Source organism: Mirounga leonina, unplaced genomic scaffold, assembly GCF_011800145.1.
Source record: "Mirounga leonina isolate KUSES-001 unplaced genomic scaffold, KU_Mleo_1.0 Mir_507, whole genome shotgun sequence".
NCBI lineage: Eukaryota > Metazoa > Chordata > Mammalia > Carnivora > Phocidae > Mirounga > Mirounga leonina.
In genome coordinates, this window is record NW_023270789.1 from 3,015,671 (window position 1) to 3,038,178 (window position 22,508).

At 44.6% G+C, this 22,508-nt stretch overlaps 1 protein-coding gene across 2 annotated transcripts in view; it reads right to left on the reverse strand.

The window, feature by feature from the left end:
• PTGFRN (prostaglandin F2 receptor inhibitor) overlaps positions 1 to 22,508 on the reverse strand; it is an 81,095-nt gene that overhangs the window by 37,460 nt on the left and 21,127 nt on the right. For both annotated transcript variants that reach the window (XM_034990209.1, XM_034990208.1), the window contains exons 2-3: positions 6,018 to 6,386; positions 2,793 to 3,206 (exon numbers count right to left, since the gene is read on the reverse strand). In XM_034990209.1, the coding sequence (XP_034846100.1) occupies positions 2,793 to 3,206; positions 6,018 to 6,386 (783 nt within the window). The remainder of the gene's footprint in view (positions 1 to 2,792; positions 3,207 to 6,017; positions 6,387 to 22,508) is intronic.

A 22,508-nucleotide genomic window follows, 5' to 3' on the forward strand; every position in this document is an offset into this window, starting at 1 on the left:
GCTTGCCACATCACTAACCATTGTTCCCGTATGTTCTGGATTGCGGGGCGATTCACAGCTGGGAGACAGGACAGAGCAGGTGGAAGGAAAAAAAAGAATAATTTCTAAGGACTCGTAATGCAAGGGGATACCCCGGACAAAGCCTGTGGTGGTGAAGCTTTCTCTGGTTGGATAGAACTGAAGCCATAAATTGGATACCAAGATCTGCATGAAGCAGACCACTCCCAACATGGGGGGGGGGAGGGGTATTGCCACATATATAACACAGCCCCACTGTTTAAGTAGCTTTGGGCTGTTTATCATAACAATGCAGTAAGAATATTTAAGAAGCTAGCTATGGATAGTACAGGTGTTGACAAAAAGGGAGAGGCCAGCCCTCTACCTGGGGTCCGAGAAGATAATTTAGGAAGTCTGTGACCTGGGTGGGAAAAAATCTTGTCTTTGTTTTTACTAATCTCTACCTGAAATATAGCATCTCCCCTCATTACGAAACTAAGCAACAAACCACTATACTCTGGTTTCTCTTCATAGCGTATAAATCTTTCGCCTTTTACTCTATATTATTTAATGCATTAATAAAGCGCAATATTACTATGTAACAAGTTTGTCTTAAAATATTTCGATAACTATTTCAATAGAATCATTTTCCCTTGTCATCTTATATACATTTTTAATGAATTAAAACCCGTTAATTCCGAGAAGGGGTCTGTGGGCTTCAAGACTCTCAAAGAAGCCCACGGCAACAAAACGGTTATGAAGCCCAGGCTCAGGAGAGAGCCAGATGCTATTACGTGCATAAGAAGTTCAGAGTTCTCAAGTCTTACACTCGGTATTATGGATTTTGTGGCTTGTCTGAAATAAAGAATACCTTTACAATTGAAATTCTGCACAAAAAGATAACTTGTTGGGGCGCCTGGGTGGCTCAGTTGGTTGGGCGACTGCCTTCGGCTCAGGTCATGATCCTGGAGTCCCGGGATCGAGTCCCGAATCGGGCTCCCTGCTCGGCAGGGAGTCTGCTTCTCCCTCTGACCCTCCTCCCTCTCATGCTCTCTGTCTCTCATTCTCTCTCTCTCAAATAAATAAAATAAAATAAAAAACCACTCATTTAAAAAAAAAAAAAAGATAACTTGTTGCAAATATGACATTCTTAATCGTTCTGCCGCTCCACCCCCCCCACCCCCCCACCCCCCCCACCTAGAACAGTTGTGTGATGCAAACTGAATATCCCAGTTTCTTTTTTTTTTTTTAAGATTTTATTTATTTATTTGACAGAGAAAGACACAGCGAGAGAGGGAACACAAACGGGGAGTGGGAGAGGGAGAAGCAGACTCCCTGCTGAGCAGGGAGCCGATGCGGGACTCGATCCCGGGACTCCAGGATCATGACCTGAGCCGAAGGCAGTCGCTTAACCAACTGAGCCACCCAGGCGCCCCATGAATATCCCAGTTTCTTAGGACAGATTCCAGGCAGATCACGTCCTTAAATGCAGGTGACCTGAGTCCACTTAGAAAGTGATTTCTGCGGCCACTGGAAGACTGGCCATGATGAGTAGCCCCTTTCCTCGGCAAGAGCACCTCCCACCTCACTGATGGCCGCAGTCACTCAGGAACCTCAGTGCTGCTTTTTTACCAAATCCAACTCCTGGGCAGTGGTATAAATGCAGAATGAAGTGCTCAGGACCATGCAGCCTGCAGGGGGAAAATACTCCCCGTGAGGACCGTCTCCTGCTTTCCTTCCCATCTGAGCAACAGAGCGGCCACACATTCACATTTATACTCAGGAAATGAGTCTGCCCAAGGTCTTCCCAGTTTACAAAGCAGGAGGCAGCAGCAACAGATCTGAGGATGTTCGCCTCCCAGAAAACCAAGGACAGCCATCCATCCACAGCAATGACCTCGTCCTGAGATGGTCTCCCTACACTGTCTCTGCTGGAGCTAGAGGCTCTATGAGGCCCAGGAATGTTCCGCAAGCACCTCTGACCCCAGGGACCAGACAGAGCTGATCATCCAGTAGGTTCTTTACTAATGTTTGTTGAACACTGAGTCAATAACAGCTTGTTTCTCCTCTCTTACTTTTTATGGTTTTTTTAAAATGTATCTTGTATTTTCTTGCTTTCTAATAGGAGTAGGAAAGTGTGTGTTTTTTCAAAAACAAAGGCTGGTTCACAGGTGAGAGCACAGAGAACCGCCTGCAGGGAGACCCCAGGGCTGGATACACACTCCTGGGGTATGTGTCATACACAGACCAAGAAGAGGCCCAGCCCTAGAGAAGTCTCATCTAGCTGGGATGGCGTATCTAAAGGATCCAAGGTAGACCAGACGTCTGGGGGAGAGCCGGACGCACTCCAATGGCTGTGCAAAATAGTCAATCCAGAAATTCAGGAAACACCCAAATAAGATAAAGCCAAAACAAAATAAAGGGAGCAGAGGGAGGGGGCAGCTCCGCCCCGAAGTCCCCCTGAACACCAGGCCAGACCTCATTCTGGCACTTGAAGGGACTTAATCTTTCAGTCAACAAATTGTCTTAGTGTTTTATGCAACTCGCAGAGTCCCAGGAGTATGAATCCAGATGAGAAGCAGCTGTAAAGCCAAACCACAGGCAGCCGGCACAAAACAAATACACCTTCCCCAAACTCTCACCACCACCCCACTCGCCCTGCCCGTCAACGGGAGGCCTCACGTGGCCAGCACCGACCTTGTCCCGCAAAGGACGGGGCTCCCGGCTGGTGCTTTACGCGGCCCCTGGCCGGAAAACAGGCCAGAGCGTAAGCCAGACAAGTTCCAGAAGCTCACCTGTTGGCTGGATCAGCACGGTGGCCACTTCCACGGCTTTCTCTTGAATCTCTTGCCAGCCGCCCTGCTCGCCGATCCACTCGCTGACCACGCACCTGTAGGAGCCCTGGTCTGAGGCCAGGGCGCGGGCCACGGCCAGGCGGTAGCCGTCGCCGCCCACGGTGTCCAGGCGCACGTCGCCCGCGCGGTAGCGCTGCTCGTAGCCGGGCCCCGGGCGGAAGCGGCCCTCGTGGGTCAGGGCCAGCACGCTCCGCCGGGCCGCGCCGCGCTGCAGCTCCCACAGCAGCGCCAGGTGCGTGTGCAGCGGCGACGCCGTGGAGGCCGCGCAGCGCAGCTCGAACGGCTCGCCCAGGCGCAGGCTCAGGCCCGGGGCGGGCGGCGCGGCGGCACCCACGCGCAGGGCATCGGCCAGCACTGCGGGAGGAAGCACAGCCGTCAGACGCGCCGCCCGCGGCCGCTGCCGGCCCCCGCCCCCTTCGGGGGCGCTCTGGCCCCGCGGGAGGGGCGCGCCGCCGCGCCGCGCCCGTGCCCTGTTCTGGCGCCCACACGGGAACGCTCGCCCGTGTTAATGCGTGTGTAATCCCAACTGAAGGGAAAAAAGAAAAAGGAACGGGGAGAAAAAGGAAGGAAAAAAAAAAAGAAGAGGCACTAAAGACACCCCGCTCCCCCCACCCCCCGCCCCGGCTAGAACTGAAGGGAGAACACTCCCTTTGGGGGGGGTGCCTTGGGGATGGGTTTCTGCCACCCCTGAGCAAGTTACTTCACTCCTCTGTGCCTCAGTTTCCTCATCTCTAAAAAGGGATGACAACTGGGACCATCTCGGGGAGCTGACAGCGCTGAAAGAGTGATAAGCAGAGGTGCTTGGCGCTCAGCAATGTTGGTAAAATAACTGGCTGTTACCGTCACACACTCCTCTGTTAGGGCACCAGGCGCCAGAATCTTCTACCAGTTAAAGCAGCATGATCCAAAGAGGGCAAAAGTGTGGCATGAGCTGCCTGTGCCCTGAGGCCTGGGAAATAAATGCCTGAGAACAACTAGGGTGAGCAGAAAGTACATGCAGAAAAGGAACCCGTCAAGGAAAACAGAACCCTCAGCTATGTACCCTAAAAGGCTGGCTCTTTACAGAGCCTAGAATGAGGGGGCCAGAAATCCAGAAAGTATTGGTGAGTGCTATTTAGGAAGGGAAGTGATAATTGAGATAACCAGAGAAAAGGCCTCTACCAAGGGGCGTGGCCAATCTGAGGCTTGTCTACAAGCTGGATAAAAGAACCCTCCAACCCTACTATTCACTACCTCTTTGGTTTTTCTCAAAATTCTACACTTAGAAACTAATTTAGTGTCCTTGAGAAAAAACTGCTCCATCTTTAGAAAGACCTATCCCAAAGACCCTTCTCTACTGCAAAATGAATATAATGACCTTCTAGTATATCCACCAGTCTGAGTCCAGTTAACAGGACTTGGTTCTCGAAGCCAGATATCTGTCAGCACATGGCTGAACAGTTTCAAGACCCACAAAGCTGAAGACCAGACAGACCCCGGACCCTGCATGGCAGCCACCAGAGGCCCTACCTAAGCAGCCAGCCAGTCTCATTCATGGCCATCTATCTGCTTTCCTCACCCAAGGAAAGCCTCTCCTTGCTCCTTCCTTCCAAAGACTGCAGAAGAAACAGGAAGACACCGGGGGGACAGGGTCAGGGGGACTTCTCCTGCTGCCCCCTACTCCTCAAGATGAGAATTACAGGGGAGATAAGTGTGCATCTAACCTAATGGAGGTACAGCATGTTTGTGATGACTAAAAGCAACACATCATTTAACTGCAATGCAAGAATGTCTCATGGGACTTTTTTTAAAAAACATCTTTAGGATTTTCTATAAAGAAGAGGTGATGTAAGAGGTAGATTCGATGTTTTAATACCTACATAATGGATATGGCTGTTTTATTCCCTCCTGAGTCGAATGGGGGGAACAGCCCCTGAGACATAACAGGTTTCTGTACATCATTACAGAGGGGATGAATACCTGGATCAGCCCCTTCTTTTTAGATCATCACGTACATCCTCTACTTTCCCAGTCGTTACCTACATTCCCTACTCTGATATAAATGCTTTTTGGAATAAGGCAGGCTATAAATAAATGCATAATTAAGTAACAATAACAATAATCATGTTTCTAGGGGCGCCTGGGTGGCTCAGTCGTTAAGCGTCTGCCTTCGGCTCAGGTCGTGATCCCAGGGTCCTGGGATCGAGCCCCGCATCAGGCTTGCTGCTCGGCGGGGAGCCTGCTTCTCCCTCTCCCACTCCCCCTGCTTGTGTTCCCTCTCTCGCTGTCTCTCTCTCTCTCAAATAAATAAATAAAATCTTAAAAAAATAATAATCATGTTTCTATTTTGTTGACCGCAAATTAGTTTGTTCTCGCTCATTTACCAATTAGCTATATGATTTTTGGGCAAGTAATTAACCTATGCTCTTCCATTTCCTCCTATGTAAATCAGGGAAATAGTCTGCCTGATCTTCTTCATTGGGTTAGAGAACTGAATGTGGGAGTAAATCTAATAGGACTTGGAAAAGGGAAAAAAAAAAACCCACAAAACCCCAAACCTTCCAGATATATAAGGTGTGATTCTCTGCAGAATCAGGCCAATAAGCTAGTAGGGTTCCATCATAAGCTAGCAGTGACCACATAGTTCTTTCTCTACATATAACCCACACAAATTCCAAAACAAACTGCCCTTGGTGGAGGGCACAAAGAAAGACATGAGCTTCGAAGTGTGATATTCCCATAAAAGTGAACATCATCGTGACCATCACCTTCTCAGTGCAAACCTTATGAATGCTTACTATGGAACTGCTCTGAGGCCTGACACATGCTAACTCACCTTGTCCTCATAACCTTTAAGGGGAGCACTCTTTCACAGACGAGGAAGATGAGGCATGTAACATGCCCACGGCCACTTGGTGACAGGTGGTAGAGCCAGCACTTGGATTGAGTGCAGGCAGCCTGGCTCAGAGCTGGGCTCTGCCACCACACCAGCCACGGATGGTTCAGAATCGTAGTGAAGAGAAAGGGCCCTCGGAGGGGACCTGGCCTATCCTCTGCTTTTAATCAGGTAAGATACTTCTACCCATTGGACAGAGGAGGGAGCAGAGTCCCAGAGGAGTTAAGCACCTTGACAAAGCAGAGTGGCAGAGAAAAGTCTGCCCCTGATGAACCAGGTGAGGATGTTACCTTTAACCTGCACTGTATCCTCATAGTTGCCCTGGACGGTGGCGTCGGTGCTGGGGGTTGAACATTTGTAGTGGCCCTCGTCTGAGGGCTGGACATTCTTGATGTGGAGCTCCACGGCATCATTGGCGGTCCTCCTCAACACGATCTCACCCCTCTGCAGGCGTTCGCGGTACAGCTGGGCTGCGAAGCCCGCCTCCCAGGTGCTGGCCAGCTCCACGAAGCTGCTCCCCGAAGACGAGAAGCTCCAGTCAAAGTTCTGCTCGCTGGGGCCGTCATAGTCACTGACGTTGCAGGGGATGACCAGCTCAGTGCCCACCACCCGCACCAGGCTCCCTGTGGGGACTCTCACCACGCGCCCTCGACAAAGAGCTGCAATGACAAGAGATGAGAGGCGGGACTTGAGTCACAGAAGGTCATCCCAGTATAAATGTGTCAAACCCATGGGTGCTCCTGCTCACGGGCTCGTGGCAAAAAAAATGTGACATCTGGCCACCTGGGAAAATGGTGTGCTGCCTGGGGCTGAGCAGAAAGAGGTTAAGCCTATCCCTAGAACTGGGAGCCAGGAATACGACCCTGAAATGAGTGCCTCTCCCACAACAGTTTCCTAGGATTGACAGGGAAGAAGACAAGTATTAAAAGTAGGCTAACCATAAACCTGAATAGCTTCTTCCCTCCCGTTACTATTTAACATACCATTGTCACTCAATGTGATGTAGAAGTATTTTAGGGGTGGTGTGAAAGAAAAGGACACAGCTAATCAAGTATTTACATTTCTGCCCACCCTAGATCAACCCTCATCCCTAGAGACCATTCCCCAGGGCTCCTGAGACCTGATTTACAATGATCGATGCCAATTTTTAAACCCTAGAGCGGCCTGCTGATAAAAAGATTTAACTCTGGTTATCTGACATTGCCTATAAATTAATATTAAAATATGACGACTCCACCAAGTATTAATTTTCTATTTTCTGGCTCATTTCCTTCTCTCTGCTCTTCACCCTGATCTAAATTCAGAATGAGGATAGGGAAGCACAAAGGGAGACCGTGCCTTGTCTCACTGGTTGCTGGGCGTTGTTAGGAATGCAGCAGCTTGCTGGGGAAGAGTTCAGTGGATAAAGCCAAGAGTTTACTGGCACTCCCTGCCCCAAGAGCACACACCTCCCAGGCCTCTGATAGGGCTCTAGGGACCCTCACCTGTGTGTCCTTTAAGGGTTCACCTTTGCCATGAACTTCAGTGCGATTTTGTACTGCATTTATTACCTGTGCATAGCATTTCAATTTGGACCAAGTGAACTTGTCTGGCTCCTGCTTGATGTTCTAGGAACAGGTACAGCACTAAGGCAAACAAGGGAAAGCATGGGCTCTGAAATCCAGGAGACCCAAGTTTGTTTATTTTCTTAAGTCAAAAATTTCTTTTATTTTATATTTGAGTGACATAACACAAAATAGAACACCCGCATTCCACACATATTCCCCGTACTGGGATGAGAGCACGTTCACTAAGTTTCTCTAAATTAACTTCTTCTTCAATATTAACATCAGGTATAGCTATGTCAAAAGAAACATCACTCAGGGCGCCTGGGTGGCTCAGTCGGTTGAGCATCTGACTCTTGATTTCAGCTCAGATTATAGTCTCAGGGTTGTGAGATCCAGCTAACATTGGGCTCTGTGCTCAGCTGGAGTCAGCTGGAGAGTCTCTCTCTCCCTCTTCCTATGCCCCTCTCCCCGTGCTTGCACTCTCTCTCAAGATAAATAAATCTTCTTAAAAAAATTTTTAAAGATTTTTTAAAAATTTATTTATTTGAGAGATAGGGAGAGGGAGCACGAGCAGGGGGAGGGGCAAAGGGGGAAGCAGACTCCATGCTGACCAGGGAGCTTGATGTGAGGCTCAATCCCCGACCCTGGGATCGTGACCTGAGCCGAAGTCAGACCCTTAACCGAATGAGCCACCCAGGCACCCCAAAAAATAAATAAATAAATCTTTAAAAAAAAATTTCAAGGGGCTCCTGGGTGGCTCAGTTGGTTGAGCATCTGACTTGATTTTGGCTCAGGTCACAATCTCAGGCAGCCCTGCCTTGGCTCTGCACTCAGCGCAGAGTCTGCTTGAGATTCTCTTTCTCTCCCTCTGCCCCTTCCCCTGCTCGAGCTCTCTCTCTCTCTCAAATAAAATCTTTTTTCAAAAACTGTAAGAATTTTGAAAAAATACTCACTGTTTAAAAAACTGAACAAAATCAACACTATGCTAACAATTATAGTGAAAGGAAAAGAAAGCATGAAGTTGTTAGAACGACTGGGAAGAGCTCATTCCTGATACAAAGAGATTATATTTTTATAAGGGAATCAGTTATGTTTTACACAGAAATCACACACAAAATTGAGTAATTTCCCCAAAAAGTTTAGTTGCAAGAGCAACTACCACACCAGATTTACCCTCACGGATATACTCTGAAGGAGACCTAAGTTTAAATCTGAGAGACTGACCTCTCTCAGCTTTGGCTTCTTCAACTATCATATGGGGCAAGAAAAATTTACTGAGTTCATGAAATAAAATGCCTGGCTGAGAGTCTGCCATGTAATAAGAGCTCAATCACATAGGAACTTACGTCTTTTCGATTTTGTATTTTTATCATTTGTTACAGGTTGAGTTCCGCTCCCCCCAACAAAACTCATACGGTGGAGTCCTAGCCCCCAGTACCTCAACATGTGACCTGCCTTGGGAAGGGGGTCACTGCAGACGTGATCCGTGGTTATTAGACACCATTGGGTGAGGTCATACGAGAACAGGGTGGGACCCTAATCCAATGACTGGTATCCTTAAAAAGGGGGAAGCCCACATGCACATAGACATGCATACAGGGAGAACACCATGAGAAGATGAAGGCAGGGATGGAGGTGAAGTCTCTACAAGCCAAGGAACATCAAAGATGGCCCACAAACCACCAGGAGCTGGAGGGGAGGCCTGAAACAGACTCCCCCTCACCTTCTGAAGGAAGTGACCCCACCGACAAGTGGCCTGCTCAGCCCCGGAACTGTGAGAGAGCATGTTTCTGCTGGCTAAGCCACCCAGTCAGTGGGTCTTTGTTGCAGCGGCCCGAGCAAACTAATATTCCATTGTTGCTTGTTTTTCAATGATTTAATTCATGTTTTTCAAAGTCTGAGTTGCCATTTAGTGGTTGTGAAATGAATTTATAGTGGTTGTGACCAGCATGTGTGTGTGTCTTAATACAATGAAACAGAAGAGGAAATATTAGAGTCCACTGCCTTTAGTAAGGAGTAAATACTGTTTCAGTACATTTTACGTACACAAAGGTGTGTGTGTACCAGAATACGATGAAAACATTTAATTTGTGCTGGAGTAAAAAGGAAAAAAAAAGTTGCACACTTTTTAAAAGCCATCTCTGGTTTTCACCACCCATTATCATTTCCCTTGAAAAGGGAAAGCATCCACAGGAGAGAAATGGTGGTAAGGTTAGTGTGTGCTCTGAGCGGGGGGCTGTGCGCCCGCCTGGCTGGGGGGCAGGTCCAGACTGCTGCCCAGTTCGAAGAAAAGAAGCTGCGCCCAAAAGCACTCCCCTTAAAAACAGAGTTGCAACTCAGGCCTATGGGTCACATCTCTTCCTGCAGACAACAGAACCAACCTCAAATATTCTTTTTTTTTTTTTTTTAAAGATTTTACTTATTTTTATTTGTTAGAGAGAGAGAGCGCACACACACGCGAGAGAGTGAGCAAGAGCACAAGCAGGGGGAGCGGCAGGCAGAGGGAGAAGCAGGCTCCCCGCTGAGCAGGGAGCCCGACGCGGGACTCGATCCCAGGACCCTGGGATCATGACCTGAGCTGAAGGCAGCCACTTAACCGACTAAGCCACGCAGGCGTCCCCCAACCCCAAATATTCTTCCGCAGTAGGGCTGAAACATGCTGCTACCTTCTTCCTGAGGCAACTCGGTGCTCATAGGATGACAACGCCCATGAGCTCACACCTACTAATTCTGACAAACCGCACTATATCTGTGCCTGTGGCCCAGTGTTCCTCAACTGCTCCTCAGATGGGGCTGACCCTAAATGACCCAGCCCCAGGGATGGACACTGGCTGAAATCAGGTCAGTCAGGATCCTCCTGGCTCATTTTTGCTAAAGCTACTCAGAAACTTTCACTTCCTCTGGAATCAGAGTACTATAAAGATGATTTGTGGAAAAAAAGAATCCAAGGTGGTTGTGTAGGAAGGTCCTGAACTCACCTCCTGACACATGAAATCAACAGCTACACAGGGATCCTTTCCCTCTGGAAAAGATTTGAAAACTAGATGAACTGCTCTCCACAACAAAACATAATAGGACTTCACTGAAATGGGTGAGGCAGGGACACCGTCTGGCCAAAACACGCCCCCCCCAACCCCGCCCTGCAGTGACCCCGCCAGAGGGAAGGATCTCACCAGACAGGCACTTCTCCTGGAGGAGTGAGGGGTCACAGTGCCCCACATCAGGCACTCCAACCCTTGGGGATCTGCATCAGAGAGACGAGCTCCCAAAAACTTCTGGCTGCCATCCAAGGAACCCAAAATGCCATAGGAAACCAAGATCCTCCTTTTAAAGGGATCACCGGCAGTCTCACTTGCCCCAGAATCTGGCGGAAAAAGCACCAATTTCAAAAGCACCTGGACTGTATGTAAAGGAGGTTCATTTGCTGGCCTGGGGGCATCTGATGGAGGGGCAGGGGGCAGCCCGGGCTCTCTCCAGGGATGGAGGCACTGGTGGACACTGTTTGTAGCTCTCTGCCTACCCTGCTAGCGCAGACTGGGTGCTTGGGCACACACCCTCCGACTGCCTCACCAGGTCGGACAGGGTGGGGAACGGTTATGCCGCTGTCCTGCCACCTTGTTGAGGCTGGAGATCCTGTGCGGCTGCAGGAATTCCCGGCTTCCTGGCAGGGGCAAGCGAGCATGAACAATCACAGCATTCTCTCCCTCCCGTGCTAAAGTCCATGAGCGCAGGTGGCACTTGTGACACGCCCCCACCCCCTGGCTGGGGCTGGTGAGCACCAGTGGTCATGGCATTCCCCCCTCCCCAACTTGGGACAATACATGCAGGCAGACAGGGCCCGCTCCGGTTGCACTGCTAAACCCCGGAGGCATGCACACTGAGGGCATTTTCCCACTGCCTTTCCGAAGCTGGTGAGTGTGCCTCACCCCTACAAGCCCCCGTTGCCCTGCTAAGGTCAGCAGCCACACAGAAACCATGCAGGAGACAGCCCTTCTTTGCCTGGCCCTGGTGGCCAAGGGGGCTGGTGTTCCTGAGCTCCAAGGGACTCTAATAATCAGAAAGACAGTTCTTGGCAGGCCAACACCCGCAGAGCACTGCACAGACAGCAGACTGAAACACACGTACTGCCTTCCTGTGAAAAAGGCCTATTTACTTATCCTGAGGCTTCAGCCTGAGGGACAACTCTCAGGTTTCCAACACATCTGGAGGCTATGAAGGCGCTCTCAGGGAAGTGCCTGGGTATCTCTCAAAGAGATACCATCCCTGTGCACCCCACTGGCCTCACGATGGCTTGATGAGACTTTGCAGTGAGATTATACACTCATTTGGGGCCCCAATTTTTGCAATGGTTGCCCAAGGAACACCTGCAAATCTCCTGGCCTGGAGGCCAGCAGGGTTTACAACTGCAGCCCCACAGGACTGCATATATTTGCATACTTTAAAAACTGCTGCCTAAGGGTCTGGCTTCTAATCAACCTGAAACTAGGTGATAAATGAGATTCATCCCCTTGGAACACTGACAGGTCTTGGCACACCTTCAACAACAGGGACATATCAAGAATAAATCAGGCTACTTAGACAACCACAAAGGTTCAAGAGACAACCAAGAGCTAGGGCAAGGTTGAACAAGAAGGATCATTATCTACACAAGGCCACTCCTTCAAGACTGAAAGAGGAAGCTGTTTCACCCAATACACAGAAACAGAGAGCCAAACAAAATAAAGAAACAGAGAAATATGTTCCAAACAAGAGAACACACACACACACAAACACCTCAAAACGAGACCTTGATGATAGGGAGATAGTAATCTACCTGATAAAGAATTCAAAGTAATGGTCATAAAGATGCTTGCCAAACTTGGGAGAAGAATGCATGAACCCAGTGAGAACTTCAACAAAGATAAGATATAAGAAAGTACCAAGCAGGGTGCCTGGGTCAGTTGGTTAAGCATGCAACTCTTGACCTCAGGGTCATGAGTTCAAGCCCCATGTTGGCCCAGTATGGAACCTACTTAAAAAAAAAAAAAAAAAAGTACCAAGCAAAGGTCACAGAGCTGAAGAACACAATAACTGAACTGAAATACATACTATATGGGTTCAAGAGCAGACTGGATGAAGCAGAAGAATGGATCAGTGAATTGGAACACAAAGCACTGGAAACCACCCAGACAGAGGAGCAAAAAGAATTTAAAAAAAATGAAGATAAGAGATCTATAGGACAACATCAATAACATTCACATCACAGGGGTCCCAGAAGGAGGAGAGGCAGAAAAAGGGGCAGAAAACTTATTTCAAGACATAATGGCTGAAAACTTCTCTAACCTGGAGACAGAAACAGACATTCAGGTCCAGCAAGTCCAGAGAACTTCAAATAAAATAAACCCAAAGAGAGCCAAACCAGGACACATTATAATTAAAATGTCCAAAGTTAAAGATAAAGAGAGAACCTTAAAAGCAGCAAGAGAAGAACAACTTGTTACATACAAGGAAAACCTCATAAAGCTACCCTCAGATTTTTCAGCAGAAATTTTGCAGGCCAGAAGAGGGTGGAGTGACATATTCCACTGAAAAAACTTCTGACCAAGAATATTCTACCTGGCATGGTTATTGTTCAGAATTGAAGGACAGATAAGAGTTTCCCAGATAAGCAAAAGCTAAAGGAGTTTATCACATAAACCAGCCTTACAAGAAATGTTAAAGGGACTTCTTTAAACTGAAAAGAAATGTCACTAATTAACAACAAGAAAACATACAAAAGTAAAAACCTCACTAGAAAAGGTAAATGTAGGGGCGCCTGGGTGGCTCAGTCATTAAGCGTCTGCCTTCGGCTCAGGTCATGGTCCCAGGGTCCTGGGATCGAGCCCTGCATCGGGCTCCCCGTGCTGCGGAAAGCCTGCTTCTCCCTCTCCCACTCCCCCTGCTTGTGTTCCCTCTCTCACTGTCTCTCTCTCTCTCTCTCTCTCTGTCAAATAAATAAATAAAATCTTTAAAAAAAAAAAAAGGTAAATGTATAATAAAAGTAGTGGATTAACCACTTATAAAGCTAGTATGAAAGTTGAAAGATAAAAGTAGCAAAATTAAAGTTACAATAACTAGTTAATAAATGTATAAAATAAAATGGTAAAATGTGACATCAAAACCAAAATGTGGGCCAGCGGGGAGTAAAAGCGTAGTTTTGGAATGTGTTCACATTTAAGTTGCTGTCAATCCAAATAGACTGTTATATACATAGGACAGTAAATACACAGTAACCACAAAGCAGAAACTTACAGTAAATACACAAAAGAAAATGAGAAAGGAATGTAACACTAAAGAAATATATCATACCACAAGGGAAGAGAAAAACAGAGAGAGGAACTACAAAAACAGCCAGAAAACAATGAACAAAATGGCAAGAAGTACATACCTCTCTATAAATGTAAATGGACTAAGTTCTCTAATCAAGACACAGAATGGCTGAATGGATTTTAAAAAACAAGTCTCATTTATACACTGCCTACAAGAGACTCACTTGGGCACACACAGACTGAAGGTGAAGGGATGGGAAAAGATATTCCATGCAAATGGAAATGAAGAGAAAGCTGGTATAGCTATACTAACATCACACAAAATAGACTTTAAAACAAAGACTCTAATAAAAGACAAAGAGGGCCACTACACAATGATAAAGGGTTAAAGCAAGCAAGAAGATATAACATTTATATATTTTCATGAACCCAACACAGGAGCACCAAAATATTTAAAGCAAATTATTAACAGACCTAATGAGGGAAACCGACAGCAATACAATCATAGTAGAGGACTTTAAAACCCCACTTACATCAGTAGGTAGATCATCTAGACTGATAATCAACAAGGAACATCACCTTTAAACAACACATTATTGGGCCAGTTGGACTTAACAGATATATACAGAACATTCCATCCAAAAGCAGCAAAATACACATTCTTCTCATGTGCACATGAAATAGTCTCCAAGACAGCTCACATGTTAGGCCGTGAAACAAGTCTCAATAAATTCAGGAAGACTGAAATCATATCAAGCATCCTTCCCAACCACAATGGTATGAAACTAGAAATCAATTACAAAAAGAAAACTAAAAAAACCCACAAATACGTGGAGATTAAACACCATGCTGCTGAACACCACTGGGTCAACAAAGAAATCAAAAGAGAAATTAAAGAAAAAACATCTAGAGAAAAATGAACAGAAATATGACATACCAAAATCTACGGGACACAGCAAAGTAGTTCTAAGAGGTAAAGTCATAGCAATGCAGGCCTACCTCAAGAAGCAAGAGAAGTATCAAATAATCAATCTAACTTTATGCTTAAAGGAACTAGAAAAAGAAGAACGAAAGAAGCCCAAAATTAGAAGGGAGGAAACATTAAAGATCATGAGTGGAAATAAATGAAATAAAGACTAAAAAGATAATAGGAAAAAAATCAATGAAGCTAAGAACTTTGAGAAGATAAACAAAATTCTTCAATAAACAAAACTGACAAGTCTTTAGCTGGACTCACCAAGAAAAAAAGAGGAATCCCATAAATAGAAATGAAAGAGAGGTTACAACTGATACCACAGAAATACAAAGGATAATGAGACTATTGTGAACAAATACATGCCAACAAATTGAACAACCTAGAAGAAATGGATCAACTCCTAGGAACATTCAATCTTCTAAGACTGAATCAGGAAGAAATAGAAAATCTGAAAAGACTTATTACTAGAGTAAGGAGATTGAATCAGTAATCAAAAACCTCCTAACAAAAGTCCATGACCAGATGGTTTCTCTGGTGAATTCTACCACACATTCAAAGAAGCCTTAATACCTATCCTTCACAAACTCTTCCAAAAAACTGAAGAGGAGGGAATGCTTCCAAATTCCTTTCATGAGGCCCACATTCCCCTCATACCAAAACCAGACACCACCACCATAAAAAAAAGAAAATTACAGGCCAATATCCCTGATGAACACAGATGCAAAAATGTGCAATGAAACATTAGCAAACTGGATTCAACAATATATTAAATAGATCACCATCATCAAGTGGGATTTATTCCAGGGAGCAAGGCTGGTTCAACATCCACAGATTAATCAATATGATATACCACATTAATAAAATGAAAGATAAAAATCATATGATCATCTCAATAAATGCAAAAAAGCATTTGACAAAATTCAACATCCATTTATGATAAAAACTCTCAACCAAGTGGGTACTGAAGAAACATACCCCAACAAAGGCCATATATGACAAGTCCACAGCTAACCTCATACTCAATGGTGAAAAGCTGAAATCTTTTCCTCTAAGATCAGGAATAAGACAATAAGCCCACTCTCCCCACTTTTAGTCAACATAGTATTGGGAGTTCTAGCCACAACAATTAGGCAAGAAAAAGAAATAAAAGGCATCCAAATTGAAAAAGGTAAAACTTTGACTATTTGCAGATGACACAGTGCTAGAGATAGAAAACCATAAAGATTGCCCAAAGAAAACCCTGCTAGGATAATTGAATTCAGTAAAGTTGCTGAATACAAAATTAACATACAAAAATCTGTTGCACTTCTAGACAGTAATAATGAAACATTAGAAAGAGAAATCAAGACAACAATCCCATTTATAATTGCACCCAAAAGAATACCTAGGAATAAATTAAATAAATTTAATCAAGGAGATGAAAGACCTGGATACTGAAGACTACAGGACACTGATGAAAGAAATTGAAGAGGACACAAATAAATGGAAAGATATTCCATGCTCATGGTTGGAAGAATTAATATTGTTAAAATGTCCATACTATCCAAAACAACCTACAAATTCGGCATAATCCCTATCAAAATCCCAATGGCATTTTTCATAAAACTAGAACAAATAATTCTAAAATTTTTATGGAATCACAAAAGACCCCAGGACCCAATCACCAAAGCAATCTTGAGAAACAAGAACAAAGTCATAAGAATCACACTCCCAGATTTCAACCTGTATTACAAAGCTACAGTAATCAAAACAGTATGTTACTGGCATAAAAACAGACACACAGATCAACAGAACAGAATAGGGCCCAGCAAAAAAAACCCATGCATATCTGGTTGATTAATTTATCACCAAAAAGGCAAGAATATACAGTGTGCTGGGCAAAACTGAACAGCTATAAGCAAAAGAATGCAACTAGACCTCTGTCCTACACCATATATAAAAATCAACTCAAAGTGGATCTAAGGCCTGAATATAAGCATTAAACCACCAAGCTCCTGGAAGAAAACATAGGTGGTAAGCTTCTTGACATTGGTCTTAGTGATGTGTTTTCGGGGATCTGACTTCAAAGGCATGGGCAACAAAAGCAAAAATAAACAAATGGGACTACATCAAACTAAAACACTCCTGCACAACAAAGATAACCATCAACAACATGCAAAGGCAACATACTGAACAGAAGATATTTGCAAATCATATATCCAATAAGGAGTTAATATCCAAAACATATAAAGAACTCAGACAATAACAAAAAAGCCCAAACAATCTGATTTTAAAAATGGGTAGAAAATCTGCATAGATATTTTTCTAGAGAAAACATACAGATGGCCAACAGGCCCATGACAAGATGGTCAAGATCACTGATCACCAGGGAAATGCAAATCCAAACCACAATGAGATATCACCTTAAACCTGTCAGAAGGGGTATTATCAAAAAGACAAGAATAACAAGTGTTGGCAAGGATGTGCAGAAAAGGAACCCTCGTGCACTGTTGGGAATGTAACTTGCTGCAGCCACTGTGGAAACCAGTACTGAGGTCCCTCAAAAAATTAAAAATAGAACTACTGTACGATCCAGCAATTTCACTTCTGGGTGTCTACCCAACCTTGAGGGTATCCTGCTAAATGAAACATATCAGACAGAAAAAGACAAATACCATATGATTTCACTTACACGTGGACTCTAAAAAACAAAGCAATCAAACAAAAGCCAGACTCCTAGACACAGAGAACAGCCTGGTGGTTGCCCAGACGGGTGGTTTCCCAGAGGACAGTTGGGGAAGGTGAAATGGGCGAAGGGAATCAAGAAGTACAAACTTCCAGTTAGAAAATAAATATGTCATGGGGATATAATGTACAGCGTAGGGAATACAGTCAATAGTATTATATTAACTCTGTATGTTGACAGATGGTAACTAGACTTATTGAGGATCATTTTACAATATATACAAAGGTTGAATCACCATTTTGTACACCTGAAATAAATCTGATATTTTATGTCAATTGTACTTCAATTTAAAAAAGAGAGAGAGAGATGATTTGCTCTGAAGTTGCACTTGGGCAGCCCTCCTGACTGGGTAAGGAGGGCATCCAGAGAGGAGAGCCAGGCCAGCACCTGGACCAGAGTGGAATGAATGTGACCTAGTGACCCAACAGCATCATATAAGCCACTGGATCCAGCCACACCATTTAACCATTACACACACACACACACACACACACACATACTTCCTCCCCCGCACATTTCAGTTTCTTGCAATTTCTCTCCTCCCCACTTACATTCCTTTGGTGAATTTCTGTCACTGGCAACCCAGGGCCTTGAAATAATACAGAACTATCCAGCCCTGAAGCTGTCCGTCACCAGAGTTCATAAAGGAAATATGCAATCTCTTTTTTACGTTTAATTTTAGCCATGACCAGACAATTCTGCATCTCCCTAAGAGACCCTTCAGAAGAAGTATCGTGGGGAGAGACCCTTCAGGGACAGTACGGCCTGGTGCTTAACCTCCTTGAGGCCAATGGACCTCATCTGCTCATGTGAAGCAGAAACAGCAGTAACCCCCTCCCCCCAACCCCCAGACTGTGCGCCCTCATCACGGAGCCCCGTGCTGGGAAGGAGCTGTAGCTATCTGCTTTGCAGACTGTGCTAGAATAACCTGATCACAAGCCTTCCACTCTGCTTTCTTGGCAAGGTTTACAAAGGAATTCCCTAATGTGTAAATCTTGTCAATTCCTGTCCCCTTGTCAAGAAGTTGACCAGGGTTAACAAGCTGCCCACAGCACCCTCAGGCAGGAGCCTACAGGCCTTATAAGGTCTCGCTCTTTCTTTTTAGTGATTGGAGCTTTGGAAACTGACCCAGCCCCTAGTCTCAGCTCTGTAATCCTTTCTCCACATGGTTGCCAAAATCATCTTTTTAACACACAAATCATATGTCCGTTCACTGGTCAAGGTCTGTAAAGGCTCCTCATCACCTCCAGGATACAATCGATCTTCCCAGCACTTCCCACATGATCACCCCAGTTCAAGCCACCATCCCTCTCACCTGAAGGATAACAGCCTCCCAACTGGCCCCTGGCTTCCACTCGTGCCCTCCACTCCCCTCACGGCAGCCAGTGTGCTATTTTAAACACTTAAGCTCGATTACGTCATCACCCTGCTGCACACTCGACAATCACTCCCCATGTCAGGTAAAAGCCCCAGCCTACAGAGGCCTCCCAGGACCCGGCCCTCTGTTTCCAGAACCTCCTGTTCCTCTCCCACCGGCTCCCTTGACCGTAGCCAGCCGTGCTTTCCCCCTATTTCTGGAACAAACCAGATCCACTTCCCCCTCGGGGCCCTTACACACTCCCTGCATCAGAGCACACTCCACCTGCAGGCTCCTTCACCTGCTTCAGATCTTTATTCCTGGGTCAGCCTCCTGCACGCACGTGTGCACGCACACTAACATACTTGATGTGTATTTGTGCATTTTTACTATTATTTATTGTCTGTCTCTTCTTACTAGAATGTGAGTTCTACAAGAGCAGTGATTTTTATTTGCTTTGTTCACTGCTGAATGCCAGTGCCTAGAACAGGGCCTGGTACATAGCAGTTGTTCGATAAATATTTGCTAAATGAGTGAATAAAAGACATACAAGATCATTCAGGGTCTGGCCCACAGCTACCCCCTCATCTCCTGCCATTCTCCCACCCTCTAAAGTTTACCCTCCAACAAAACAAATGGCCCTTCATTTTCTCGAAATGCCCTTTCATGTGCCCCATGGGTCCTGCTTCTGTGTCTCCTTCACTTGAAATGCTCCTCATCCCCCTTTAAGAAACTACTCCAGCACCACCACCTCTGCGAAGCCTTCCCCATCTCTCCTGGGATCACTTGGGCACTCCTGCCTCCATGTTCCAGCTCAACCTGTAAAAATCCCTCCAATGCTGGCTATGTTATCATGCCACTGGGAAAAGTAAAGCAGGTATGAACGGATGCTTGAAAGAGCAAATTCTAATCTAAAAGGATATAAACCCAAGCAGTGTCTTGCATGCAGAACAGAGATGTCCCCTCAACTGTACAAATCAAGATTTTAAATTTTGGTAACAGAATTTCAACTTGCTATGAGCAGTCTGGTATTCAGCACAGATTTCCCTTAATATTGTTAAATAACAGCTAATAATATTTTTAAATAAATAGAACTTGTAAAAAATTAAAGCATATGGCTCTTTTCAAATCAAAGAGTATCTGCATAGCCACCCATTGCCAATTTTTGTCAAAACCTCTTGTAACAGTTGATAACTGAGGGGAACAAGAACAAAATTTTCCTCTGGTTTTCCAAATTCTACCAGTATTTCAAATTAAGAGCCCCAGACCCTTAAAGGTTACCGAACTGTATTAATTTAGCTCTCCATAAATATGCCTTTTCAAAGTAATAATTTTAAATTGTGGCTTCACTTGTTTTTAGGGGTTAATATAAGAAACCTTCATATGAAAAGTACTATTGGGGAAACTACTGTGTTGTTCAATGACACAAGAATCTATATGATAAAATTCCCTCAAAATTCAGTGCCAGAAAAAAAAAAAAACGTATTGATGGACCACTGTACATCCTTCCCCCAGAAAACAAGAAGTATGTAGGTATCTCTTGTACTCAAGCCAGTTAGCACAGCCCCAGAGTACCTCTGAAACTCAAGACAAAATAAGGGCACTTTAACATCACATCTGTGCAGTGGTACGAAGGCTTCTAGGCCAAAGCATTAGCACTCCCAATTCCTAAGTGGCCCCCCCACATCCCAATGCCCTAATTGGGTTAGACCCTTACAGATAAGTCTCAGCACCTCCTACAGTCTCCGAACTCCTGTTTTTAAAAAAATTTGCCTAAGGCTACAGAAAAAAAAAAACAACAAACAAAAAATACCCCATGTAATCTTTACTGCTAACTTCATCTTTTTTCTATTCCAACTTCCAAGTCCTGTTTCCCCCAACTTACATAAAATTCATGCGTCATTTGTACCTTAGCTTCAGAAAGTCCAGTACTAAAGATGATGGTCAACTATGAAAACCATATGTAGTCTAAATTTCTAATAACCTCCTTTCTCCATCTCTATATTACACCTTCCTCTGCCTTCCCTGCTGCCCTTGCACCTTTCTTTTAACCCTTATTTTAAGGTTTTTCTTGCATGTGTATGTGTATTTCATTGTAAATTGCCTCAAATACTCTTTTGGAAGGAGGGGAGGTAAGTGGGGTATAAATTTCAAGAGATCAATAATTCAGCTTTCCTTTTCCAGGAGATTTTTGCTTTCTGCTATGATGGAGCAGTTTGCATCAGATCAGCTCTGGCCCTGAAAACAACTACAAAAGATGGATAAAATACAAGAAACAGCTAATTGAATGCATTGTGAGTAATCAAGGTATGCAGGACCAAGGGGCCAAGATCACAGGAAAACACCAATGTAGGCCCCGCTGCTTTTTCTCTTGAAACATTTGCCAATTTTTAAGTGATGGAGGCCAGAAACTAAGAAGTTAGTGTAGCTCCAGAGCTTCCCAACACCTCATGGAGCCAAGAAGACAAGTAAAGTTAAGGACCCTGTTGAAAGTCATAGTTTGAGAAGCCAGGACCCCAGAGAAAAAGGCAACAGCAGAGAAACAAGCCTGACATGCTATACTGCTTTCTCCTCAAGGCAAACTGACATTATGAAAGCTACACTGGGAGGGAACGGATTGGGGTTGGGTAAGTGGCTGAGAAGCTAAGAAGAAAGTAAATAGTAGGAGGTTAAAAGGTTAAGCAAAGTTTTCAACCATCTCCCAGTACTGGGGAGACAAAAACTGGAATTCTGACTTTACAAAGGAAGGTAGATAATAGTAAACACCCCAGGCTTGTGGTTACAACCCTGGAAGGGCAATGCCCTTGGAGTGAGAGCAAAGCTCAAAACACTAGCTCTCCTCAACACTGAAATCCAGTCTCAAAACATCTCAATTCCTCATTGGATCATGGTGAGTTTCTCTTATTAGGAAAAAGAGAACATCATGCAGAGTCTCCACAATTTTTTAGTATACAACCAAAATTTATCAGACATTCCATATGACAGGACCATATGACTGAATATAAAAGAGAAAAAAACAAACAGACAATAGAAATAGATCCACAGGGATCCAGATGTTGGTGTTATCAGTATGGACTTTAAAATAACTATGATTAATTTACTAAAGAAACAGATAACAGGATTTCACCCCTTAATTAAAATCTCCTAAAATAATCAAATTGAAATATATACATATATAGAATATCTGAAATTAAGAGCTCAAGTAGGTTTGATAGCAGATTAGATGTAGCAGAAAAAAAGTCTGTATAAGTTATCCAAACTGAAGCCTAGGGTGCAAAAAAAAGGATGAAGAGTATAGAATATAGTGTACAAGACACATCAAAACAGTAAAAAGGTTAAATATAGGTGTAAGAGAATCCTCCAGGAGAAAGAAAGAATGTGGTAGAATTAGGCAAAATTAATTTCTGTTAATGTTAAACTGACAAAAGACATCATGCCACAGATTCCAGAAGTCCTAGGTACCCTACGCAGGATACATACAGAGAAACCACACCTAGGAACATCATGGTAAAACTCTATAAGGGCAGAGAAGGAAGCAACAACACAACTGACAGCTGACTTTTAACAGACACTGCTCGTAAGACAATGGAATGACATCTTTAAAGTAATGAAAGAACATAACTGCCAACCTACAACTCTCCACAGAAAAAAATTTCCTTAAAAAGCAAGCAAAATAAATATGCTTTCAACCAACTCTCAACAAGGGAAAGAAAATTAATTTAAAAAGTACTAAAGAAATACCAAAAAGGAATACTAAAGGGAGTTCTTCAAATGGAAGGAAAATGATCCCAGATGGAATCATGGAAATGTAAGAAGGCATAAAGAGCAACAGAAAGGATGATGCTGTGGGGGGATTGGGGGGGAGGATAACTGTGGTAAATCTACAGGA